The 12,370-nt window shown below is 45.7% G+C and overlaps 1 protein-coding gene across 2 annotated transcripts in view; it reads right to left on the bottom strand.

The window, feature by feature from the left end:
- LOC129847208 (SLIT-ROBO Rho GTPase-activating protein 3-like) overlaps positions 1-12,370 on the bottom strand; it is a 118,194-nt gene that overhangs the window by 23,736 nt on the left and 82,088 nt on the right. For both annotated transcript variants that reach the window (XM_055915031.1, XM_055915040.1), the window contains exons 6-11: positions 12,209-12,337; positions 9,319-9,540; positions 8,979-9,080; positions 7,843-8,040; positions 4,476-4,560; positions 958-985 (exon numbers count right to left, since the gene is read on the bottom strand). In XM_055915031.1, the coding sequence (XP_055771006.1) occupies positions 958-985; positions 4,476-4,560; positions 7,843-8,040; positions 8,979-9,080; positions 9,319-9,540; positions 12,209-12,337 (764 nt within the window). The remainder of the gene's footprint in view (positions 1-957; positions 986-4,475; positions 4,561-7,842; positions 8,041-8,978; positions 9,081-9,318; positions 9,541-12,208; positions 12,338-12,370) is intronic.

Below are 12,370 nucleotides of genomic sequence, written 5' to 3'. Positions count from 1 at the left end.
CCCTGTAATTAACCCCTAAGCAGTGCTAGTCTGCGCTAGGCCTTGCTGCTGGGAGGTCCCTGAGTGGCTCTATGGCCTGAGGCTTCGGGCCCCTTATAAAACCCACTATGACTGACGTATTGAAAACTTGACTCCTAATGTATAGCATAATGTAAACATTATTAACCAGAACTAATAAAATCAAGCACACCTGCTGATAGTTCAGGTTATCCCTCACAAATAAGTTACAGAGTGGTTAGCAGACCAGTGGTACTTCGGCAAGTCCCGTCACGGCCAAGGCAAACCAAAGTAGCATTCCGACCACTTTATTTAAGCCTTATCAAAACTTAGAATAACATGACAAAGCATGTTAAAATACACCTTGGGATTTCCTTCATTAATATCTCTCTCTCACACACACATCCACACTGAGTTGGTAATTTTCCCTCAGAGGGAGGTAGAGCTGACAATGTTCAGGTTTCCTATTCAGAGCCTGCCCCCCACCCCCACCCACCCACACACCCTCCCACCCACCCACCCACCCACCCACACACACACACACACTAACAGCTACCCAGCATTCTTGATCCATCTGCACTGCGGCCCTGAAGCCCTTCCCAGACGGACAGATCAGTGACACACAGCACTCTCCTCTCTGCCATCCAGCCGGAACTCTAAACACAGCCTCAACCATTCTGCTCATTGTGGCTCATCGTTGCAACACATGATGCTTAGGTTTGTATTAACTCCTGGCAATACGATTAATGAAGTATTAAACAATGGATGTCTGTGAACAAGATGCCCTGAGAACTCCATACTGTATGATCTGCAGTAGTTTTTTTCTTTATTTTCTATTCAACACCCACTGAAATCAAATAACCTTATAATACAGTATATATTATATTGTATGCACCATGAGAGTAGTTCTGTCAAAGGCGATGGTATTTGAAATGGTTTAGTTATCTTAAGACATCTTACCTCGTAGTGCCACATTCAGCCCTTCCTCCTGCAAACACAGAACAAGAAAGAAACGTAATTAAGAATATGCACAGTGCACAGGCTAACTCCTGCTCCTCTACCAGGGCTCAGTGAACGACTTCATGGGACTAGTCAAAGCTATTGAGAGAGAGCTGAATGGTCTAGGGACAACAGCATCCTTGAGACAAATGCATTGAGCTGTCACCATAGAAACCTCATAGGGGACCCTGTAGGGTGCAGGCCAGCTCCCTCAGGGAAGAAAAGGGGCTCTGGGTGCGAGGCGGAAGGCAAGGGGACTGGGGGTGCATCTCTAACTGGTGACACTGAGCGATGTATGCGCCTGCTCACTGAGCCCTTTGTCCCGAAGCCCTTCGCACGTCTCAACACACACAGTAGCACATGTGCACGCAAAAACATCAAACCCAACCCAAACACACACACTTTCACAAATAAATGTTCTCCCTCTGTCTTTCTCTCACACACACACACACACACGTGCACACACACACAGGTACACACACGCACACACAACCAACAAACCTTGCTAGTCGAACCTCGGGTAAAGACAAGACATTGAGTATCGGTTAGGCAATGAAGAAGTCAGTCAGTCCTTATTACTGTTATTCTTACATGTCAGAAAGGTCCTCCCACTATCCATAGCTTTAACAGCCAATAGTTAATAAATAGAGTTTATTAGCTGGCGTTGAGAAAGGCCCTTTGTCTTTTAAATATAATCCATTGAGCATTGACTGAATGTGTCTCATTGTGTACAACAAGCTCTAACAGTACACTATTCCAGCATTCTGTTGTTCCCTTTCTATCAGCTTTAGAATGAGAGACGAGAGTGATGACTGACCCATTTCTCTATGCATAATGTTGGCAGTAGATGAGACTAGCAGTGTGGTCTCTGGAGCGTTCATGTGGAGAAACAACAGTGCATTTCCTGCCAGTCATTCCAGTGAGTGATAGTCTAGCCTAGCTCAGCTCAATGAACCCAGAAATTACACCCCCTTTCTCCAGCATGGGCAAAGCACAGGGTGGCTATACAAATTCTGTTTTAATTTCATATCCAAACATAAGGATTTAAGTGTCTCATTGTAACTGCAAGCACACAGTAGCATTTTACCCTTTGCCACACCCCGCCTCCTTTGGTTACTGTTGCAACCTTGGACAACCTTTTCGAAAGCCCAATTCCCCATTAAACCACTGGTGAAATCCCCTCACAATGATCTCAAACTGTGTTTTTAATACACAATGAAAATAAACACAGACTTTGTTAATCAGGAAACTCTTGGATATGTTGTGGTGTCCTATCATTACAATTGCTTCACGGGAACCTGGTAAAATGATGTTTGTGTAATTACCTGTCAGCATACAGTCAAAGCTATAATCACTTGGAGCTAACTAGTTCCTTCAAATCGTATCCGGATGTTGACAGCAGATAGCAATGTTATGAACATACATTTGAGAAAACAAGTTATATTAAGTGGCTAGTGAGACGGAGAGCTAGCTAACCAGCAGAGCCAGCAAACAATGAAGCTAACAAAAGTATAATTCTTCATTTAAGAAATACTCAATTAACAGGTTCTGCATTTCAGGAATTACAGTAGCAAGTACTCTTGGTGCACTATTCAATTATTTAGCCATGTATTTTTTTAAAGAAGACTCTAAATGTTTTCCCTAGCCCTCAGTGGCTTTCATGGGATTTAAACGTGACCATGTCCAACAGTTGCTATTAATTCGATTGCGATCAGTTGCCACAAATTATGGGGCGGGGCATATTAAAGGGTCAATTGGTGACTGAAGTACGTTTGCTAAATGAGCCGAATGCTTTATGTAAAAACTGCTAACTCAAGGTTTCAGTATTCTAAACCAACAAATCAACCTACAGCTACATAACCTGATAATAGGCAATTAATCATCACAATGGAGTGTTTTTTATAACTGTCTGTGAATTCTACCTGCGTTAACTGTAGATATTCATGGGTGAAGATCTGTGATTCCCAACTAGAACCCAGGAGGGTATGCTTCCAGGATGGCAGCTGTCCTAGCCATGTTGAGTAGTTTCAATGTTGACATAGTGTTATAGTAATCTGTACAGCTAGGTCTGATGTGTGCACCATGGTATTCTCCATGGTCACTAATAACACATTCACGCACGCACACGCACACGCACACTCACACACTTACTTAATGAGCAGGCCTGATTGAACATACACATGCTAAATGAGCAGGCCTGATTGATCACCTCAATAATGAAACATGTTTGGTACCTGCAGCCGCCGTATGTCACGTCCATACACACAGCAGCAGCACTGGACCAACAAGATGGCGCAGACAGACGCGTTCACGCTGTTTCTAGCTCCTAGCCACAATCACACAAACAAACCAGCTGTGGGCTATGTTCACATGAAAACATGCTCAAGCTGTCTGAGGTATCAGTTCATAGAGATCTGAAGATGACAGAGGAACGTTAGGGAGGCCTAAACAAAAGAGAAAAATCCATGTTGAACAAGCGTGTGCACGTATGTGTGTATGAGTTGAAATAGGGGGAGTGAGTTGCACACACTTGCACACGCGAGTGTGTGCAACATTTAAATTGTTTAAATTGTCGCCACCACTGCAAAAAATATAATGTTATTGTTTATGTATTTCTACCGAAACACACTTTTAAATAGATTGTCGTTTACTTACTGACTGGAAGTCTATGGGAACAGCTAGCATGTCATTGCGCTAATAATAGTAGCAATGCACCCACCCTTGCCACCACTGCTGAAAAAAATCCTAGGGGAAACACTGAGTGTGAGTGAGTGAGTGAGTGAGTGAGTGAGTGAGTGAGTGAGTGAGTGAGTGAGTACGGCTGTGCACACACACGGCCCCAGCTGGTTGCTCCTGCTGTCCCTCTCTATTAGGTGAACCCCTGGTGCAGCAGCAGCTGTGGAGATAGGCCTGTGCGGCTGGGAGCTGGGACAGCCTGATTGATTGGGCGTAAACTGCTCACGGCTGAGGTGACAAGGGTCCCCCTGGGAGAGGCCTCTGTGAAAGGGGCGGGGGTCTCTATTATCCAGACTCTTCCAGGACCCTCCTAGAGGCTACAGCACAACATACAGAGAGGAGAGGGGATTGTGATGTTATAATGTTTCGTTATGATACCTTTGATGCACTTACAGTCCTCGCCTTTGAATTTGAACTGAACTCCTCTTCCCTGTTTCACCCGTACTGCCCATTGAGGGGACACAAGTCCCTATGGCGTCCTCGCTCTTCAGCCTGGTTCAGCTCTCCTCATTAGATAAGCGCACCACAACACTACTGGCCCTGAAGGCGGCCATTTTACAGACCCATCACCTTTCCCAGGGAACCCTGGCTCATAATAAGATAGGGGTTGCAACACTAGTCCTGGTGCCTGTCATTAACGCCACTGTGACCAGAAGAAATAGTAACATTAAGAGAAGGGATGTCGTACTAACATTGATGTCTAAAGACATGATGTCATTGGTGGAGAGACTTAGGGCCCTTACCTTCTCCCAATGTCTGCTTCAGGAGGTCATGCTTGGCCTGCAGTTTAATGATGAGATTGCTGCCGTTCAGGAACTCCTTGAACTTCTGCAAACCCAGACAGACCAGATGAAAGTGTCAGTGAGTGAACAGTGTTAATGGGATGTGACTGGAACAGGCAGAGCCGTCCCCCATCCACCACAAAGGCCAGAGAACACATTCAGTCTCACTCTGAATGGCACAAATTCAATCTGTTCCAAGGATAATTTAATTTTCATGTGATTTCCAAAGCATGCGTGTTTTGTGGAATAGTGTGACGGCTGATGGCTTTGATGTGCACTAAATTGACACTAAAGGTCCTTTTAGTCAGGGAAAAAGACTATGGTAGTACAGCTAGTTTTGTAACTTTAGTGTGAAACCGATATAACAGGCAGTTGCCCTGAGACATGGATGCAAGGGCAAAAGGGTCAGGTATGACAGCTATCCATAACAGGCAAGTATGACAGCTATCCATAACAGGCAGGTATGACAACTATCCATAACAGGCAGGTATGACAGCTATCCATAACAGGCAGGTATGACAGCTATCCATAACAGGCAAGTATGACAGCTATCCATAACAGGCAGGTATGACAACTATCCATAACAGGCAGGTATGACAGCTATCCATAACAGGCAAGTATGACAGCTATCCATAACAGGCAGGTATGACAACTATCCATAACAGGCAGGTATGACAGCTATCCATAACAGGCAGGTATGACAGCTATCCATAACAGGCAGGTATGGCAGCTATCCATAACAGGCAGGTATGACAGCTATCCATAACAGGCAGGTATGACAACTATCCATAACAGGCAGGTATGACAGCTATCCATAACAGGCAGGTATGACAGCTATCCATAACAGGCAGGTATGACAGCTATCCATAACAGGCAGGTATGACAACTATCCATAACAGGCAGGTATGACAACTATCCATAACAGGCAGGTATGACAGCTATCCATAACAGGCAGGTATGACAGCTATCCATAACAGGCATGTATGACAGCTATCCATAACAGGCAGGTATGACAGCTATCCATAACAGGCAGGTATGACAACTATCCATAACAGTCTGGTATGACAGCTATCCATAACAGGCAGGTATGACAGCTATCCATAACAGGCAGGTATGACAGCTATCCATAACAGGCAGGTATGACAACTATCCATAACAGGCAGGTATGACAGCTATCCATAACAGGCAGGTATGACAACTATCCATAACAGGCAGGTATGACAGCTATCCATAACAGGCAAGTATGACAGCTATCCATAACAGGCAGGTATGACAGCTATCCATAACAGGCAGGTATGACAGCTATCCATAACAGGCAGGTATGACAGCTATCCATAACAGGCAGGTATGACAGCTATCCATAACAGGCAGGTATGACAACTATCCATAACAGGCAGGTATGACAGCTATCCATAACAGGCAGGTATGACAGCTATCCATAACAGGCAGGTATGACAGCTATCCATAACAGGCAGGTATGACAACTATCCATAACAGGCAGGTATGACAACTATCCATAACAGGCAGGTATGACAGCTATCCATAACAGGCAGGTATGACAGCTATCCATAACAGGCAGGTATGACAACTATCCATAACAGGCAGGTATGACAGCTATCCATAACAGGCAGGTATGACAGCTATCCATAACAGGCAGGTATGACAGTATCCATAACAGGCAGGTATGACAGCTATCCATAACAGGCAGGTATGACAACTATCCATAACAGGCAGGTATGACAGCTATCCATAACAGGCAAGTATGACAACTATCCATAACAGGCAGGTATGACAGCTATCCATAACAGGCAGGTATGACAGCTATCCATAACAGGCAGGTATGACAGCTATCCATAACAGGCAGGTATGACAACTATCCATAACAGGCAGGTATGACAGTTATCCATAACAGGCAGGTATGACAGCTATCCATAACAGGCAGGTATGACAACTATACATAACAGGCAGGTATGACAGCTATCCATAACAGGCAGGTATGACAGCTATCCATAACAGGCTGGTATGACAACTATCCATAACAGGCAGGTATGACAGCTATCCATAACAGGCAGGTATGACAACTATCCATAACAGGCAGGTATGACAACTATACATAACAGGCAGGTATGACAACTATACATAACAGGCAGGTATGACAGCTATCCATAACAGGCAGGTATGACAGCTATCCATAACAGGCAGGTATGACAGCTATCCATAACAGGCAGGTATGACAACTATCCATAACAGGCAGGTATGACAGCTATCCATAACAGGCAGGTATGACAGCTATCCATAACAGGCAGGTATGACAGATATGTATAACAGGCTGGTATGACAACTATCCATAACAGGCAGGTATGACAGCTATCCATAACAGGCAGGTATGACAGCTATCCATAACAGGCAGGTATGACCGCTATGTATAACAGGCTGGTATGACAACTATCCATAACAGGCAGGTATGCCAGCTATCCATAACAGGCAGGTATGACAGCTATCCATAACAGGCTGGTATGACAACTATCCATAACAGGCAGGTATGACAGCTATCCATAACAGGCAGGTATGACAACTATCCATAACAGGCAGGTATGACAACTATACATAACAGGCAGGTATGACAGCTATCCATAACAGGCAGGTATGACAGCTATCCATAACAGGCAGGTATGACAGCTATCCATAACAGGCAGGTATGACAGCTATCCATAACAGGCAGGTATGACAACTATCCATAACAGGCAGGTATGACAGCTATCCATAACAGGCAGGTATGACAGATATCCATAACAGGCAGGTATGACAGATATGTATAACAGTCTGGTATGACAACTATCCATAACAGGCAGGTATGACAGCTATCCATAACAGGCAGGTATGACAGCTATCCATAACAGGCAAGTATGACCGCTATGTATAACAGGCAGGTATGACAGCTATCCATAACAGGCAGGTATGACCGCTATGTATAACAGGCTGGTATGACCGCTATGTATAACAGGCTGGTATGACAGCTATCCATAACAGGCAGCTATGACAGCTATCCATAACAGGCAGGTATGACAGCTATGTATAACAGGCTGGTATGACAGCTATCCATAACAGGCAGGTATGACAGCTATGTATAACAGGCTGGTATGACAGCTATGTGTAACAGGCTGGTATGACAGCTATGTATAATAGGCTGGTATGACAGCTATATGTAACAGGCTGGTATGACAGCTATGTGTAACAGGCAGGTATGACAGCTATGTGTAACAGGCTGGTATGACAGCTATGTATAACAGGCTGGTATGACAGCTATGTATAGCAGGCAAATACTCACAGTGAAGTAGAAGACCTCTGTCTCCTGCTGGTTGGCCCGTCTCTTGGCCACGTTCAGTTTGCTCATGTAGGTCTCAGAGGCCACAGACTTGATGGACTCAGTGGAGCGGCTATGCTGGAAGGCATCAGACACATCAAAGTCCTCCACAGTCAGCATGTCCTGGAGCATCTGCATGGTGGCGTCCAGAGTCTTCCTCACCTACAGCAAAGGCAAAGATTCAACAACTCAAACCATAACAAAAAGAACAAGGATTTCCTCCTCAGTCATCTGATCCAGGTCTTTTTGAACATAAAAGACAGTATTCAACGCTTTTTTAGCTTCAGGGTTCAAAAGTAAAAGCATCCTATGCCACTTGCAAGGTCAAATGTGAGTGATCACTGGCATATCCCATTTCAAAGACAAATCGACCCCGAATAACAACGAATAACCTTTGATTTTAGCTGTTTGACACCTAACAGGCTTCACCTCCTAAGGCAGGTACACGGTTCATTCCTAGGCAGCGTACCAGACGACCTGCCAGTCAGCCATTCATCACAATAACAGCAGAATATGAAGAGCATCTGGCCCGGCTGTATGTAAAAGTGCTGCGGGCTCTTTCTATACAGCACTGTGATTGATCAGGCTCATTCCCAGAGTGGCACGACTCGTCCATTACCCGGCAGTTATATGAAACGTTATGAGACATGATGAGAACCAGGGTGATATGAGACGGAGCCGAGGCGTAGCCATCAGGGCAGGTTGTAGCTAGCCAGCCAGGGTCATTAGCATCTCCATTAGCACCTGCATCCACTCAAAGGGAGAGAGAGCTGTGTGTATGTGCTGCCTGCTGCTCCCACTGAGAAGGACCACTCCTCACCACGCACAATACGCCATCATTAGGGATGTACTGCATCTACATGGAACATGCATCCATTACGGTTATCATACAAGCTCACAATCACAAGCTAAAGATACATTCTCAGCTCCCAGGAAGTGTGTGTGGGCCATTACATTGAAATTGCGATGAGAGTTGATTGCATCTTTAGACCTGAGTTCTGGCATTCCAGAGACTTGGGAAACAGGGGCGACAGGGGCGATCTCAGCGGGGTGATGCAGCAGACACACTGGGGGGGATGGACGCTACCGTGAGCCCTCACCTCTTCGTTCTCGATCTTGAGCGTGGCCAGACGGGACTGCAGCTGGTGGTAGCGCATCAGGAGCTCAGTCTGCACAGGCTGCTGGGCACTCACCTGGCACACCTGAGGGGGCACACGTAGACAGAAGTATGGGCTGGGCACTTGTATTTTCATTAAGTGTACCTCACAGAATTGGAAAAAGCATGCTTCAAAACGTTGTTTCTGCTGGCTTGAACGTGCTTTCCATGGTTGAACAAATCTACTGGCTGGAATTGTAACTCGGATCAGTTTCAATAATGACAATCAATATCGTATGAATCTATAAATGTACCAAATGTATCAGTCATTTGACCCCTCTCACCTCGTCCCCCATGTGGGGCAGGTACTCGAAGCACATGGGAGGGCAGAACACCTGGTTGTGCATGTCCATGATCTTGTGCTTGTCGCTGCGGGAGTCCAGGTTGTCCACGGCGTTCTCCATGATGTCCAGGCCCTCGTGGCGACTTGTCTCCAGGTTGTACTCAGCTGACAGGTAGGTCCTGAAGGTACGCGCAAGGCTGGCGTGGTAGCCCAGGTCACAGCACTGAGATACAGGAAAAACACTCAAACACTCAAAAACACTCAACACTCACTCAACACCCATAGTATAGTATAATACAATAACTAATATAGGAGTAGAATATAATATAGGCATTTTTCTTGACCACATGACCTGACTGTAAGTCTACACCAAGGGTCCAGAGTTTTGTGGCTCAGGTCATGTGACTAAGAACCTTCTGGACCTAATTATGGTCAACCTGACATACCAGTCTGAATCCATTATACACAAGTCAATGGGATAAACTCAGCCTTTAGCATTCACACGATTCAGTTACATGATTCCTCTCATTTCCTACAAGCGCGTTACTAACCTGACCTTCAACATTAACTCAATTCCAAATCAGACACTGCTATGGGTTAACAGGCCTAAATAGAATAATAGAATACACCGAATTAGAAAAGCAAGCACAGTAGGACACCTAGGATAATTAGCTCAACCATGGAGCTGCATAAACTAACCGAATTACTGCAGCCAAGCAGAGCAGAGCGGTGAGTGTGTTGCTAAGAGGCTGGAGGGGCTGGAGTCAGACTGCTTTGTGATTCTCTAAACGCTCTTTAATAGACGCACAGGAAGTTGCACTCGGCTCCAACGATAAATCCCCATAGCAGCGGTTATTTTATAACAGGGTCAGTGTACAATCAGGAAGGATACTGCAGCGCAGAGCTCTTTATGGTACAGAGTTGTATTTCAACAGCCACATCCCATAACAAACACACTGGCAGGCTGTAATGAGATTCATGCCTTGATTTCACCAGGACCCTTCTATCATAAGTATACTGTAGAAGGAGTGCTGACAGGCAGAATAATGGTACTGTAAAACTGATGACATTGTTTATTTGCATGCAAAAGACATCTGCAATCTATTTCCATTTATTCTAATAGACAGGACTGACTTCTTGCAGTGTGGATGTATGTTTTGATGTCTGGCTGCTAGTGACTGTTTCTGTGTGGCATGACAAACAGGCCCTTATCCTCTGCCCAGCTTGTGGCGGCACGACCCAGCACAGCGAGTCATGCTCACAATCCCTTTCCCTGCAGGACGGCAGGATTTGGGATGACATGTCCCCTTTCGCTTGCCAGACACAGCAAGCAGCTCCAACAAAGTGACCCAGCATAGAGACACAGCCACCAATCAGAGGTCTCTGTCTGGCGGAACCCTGTGTAACCAAGAGCTCCAGGCCAGCACCTTCACACTTCACACAGTTGATGTTAAGAACTGTTTAAAGTCTAGCCAGCCTCAAGCCTCTAAGTTCAATCACATCATATGCATTCTGTAAATATGCAGGATCTCTGTATCCAACTCCCTGACCAGTGGAGAGTTTTAGAGCTGGCCAGGCATGCCTAGGCCAATACCACAATACCCCCCCCCCCTCCACACACACAGTAGACAGAGAGGGAGGGGCTAGGTAGGGGGCACATCTGGTGGAGTCACCAGAACCACCAGATAACCTGAGGCTGAATGATCTCTGCAAGAACCACCAGGTAACCTGGGGCTGAATGATCTCTGCAAGAACCACCAGGTAACCTGGGGCTCCCTGCTAACCACACTGGCCACACTGCTGCCTGTATGCACAGAGCCTGCACCCAGACCCTGGCTAGGGTTTCATTCCTCTAGCCATTAGTGGTCTACAAAGTAAACTCGTTCACCAACTGTAATCACGGACTTCCCAGGCAGGCTTGCTGCTGGGGTGTGTTGGCTTTGCATTTTGAATTATGATGGTGGTTCACCTAGGTATGGTCTTTTTTGTCATGTAACTCTCTATTTCTCTAATCCAATTGATACTTTGAAGGGGAAGTGGCATACTGTTAAACGGAAGACATTATTTATTAGATACGGACCAACAGAAGAGGGTGGAAACCCTGGGGGTACTGCAGATTTGAGGAATGAAGTAAGAGAGGAAAGTGTTTTGTTTTAAATAGATTCTGATGAGATTCTCCCTTCACGATCCTGTCAATCCAGTTTTCCTGTGGCTGTGGTTCCTCTCCAACTCTGCCCTGTAGAAGTAGGAAGCACATTGGTCCAGAGGAGTTTCTGTACACGTGTGAGTGTGTGTCTGTGTCACCGAGGGTCATGTTTCACCATCAGTGTGTTTTGCCTGGCTCCCTGGGAGAGTGGGGTGTGTGACAGTGACAGGCAGACACACGCGCTCCGCATCTCCCAGCACAGCACCCTTAATGAGCATCAGCCCTCACAGCACTCCCAGATAGACGAGGGCATGACAGAGGCAGGAGAGGAGAACAGGGGGAAGAGAAGACCAGCAGGAAGGCATTCCGACTGTCAACACTGATCCATTCCCATGACAGGATGTCATCATTTATATTCCAGAAGAATCCTAACAATGCCTGTTGGGTGGTAACATACAGTTGGATTGTAATGTACATCTGGCAAAGCCATTCAGTTAGACATATAACAACAGTACTACCGACTGGCTCAGAATCAAACTGTTTTGTTCGATATTAAGAGACACAAAATGGAGGTAAACACTTTCAGTCAAACCAACAGAGCAGCTTGTAGCAATACAGCAAATGGGCTGCGAACACTAAAACAGATGGTGAGAATATCTAGTGTAGCAACCAACGTTAGACCAACATTAGACAATCCCAGCTGAGAGATACAATGAAACCTATCGTGTGCCTATCGCATACTTACATCAATCATATCAGAGACATCGTGAATGTAGTATTTCGCCACAACGGCATTCGTTGCTGCCAGGTTCAACAAATAGTCATTGCGGGCTTTAGTGCACTTCAGCTTGTTCTCTGAGTACTTGGCTTGTCTCTGGGGGACAGAGAGAAGAAAGAGAGAGAGATT

This window comes from Salvelinus fontinalis, chromosome 3 (genome assembly GCF_029448725.1).
Source record: "Salvelinus fontinalis isolate EN_2023a chromosome 3, ASM2944872v1, whole genome shotgun sequence".
In the NCBI taxonomy this organism is placed as follows: Eukaryota; Metazoa; Chordata; class Actinopteri; order Salmoniformes; family Salmonidae; genus Salvelinus; species Salvelinus fontinalis.
The sequence above is the reverse complement of the archived record's forward strand: the minus strand, read 5'-3'. Positions and strand labels throughout refer to the sequence as shown.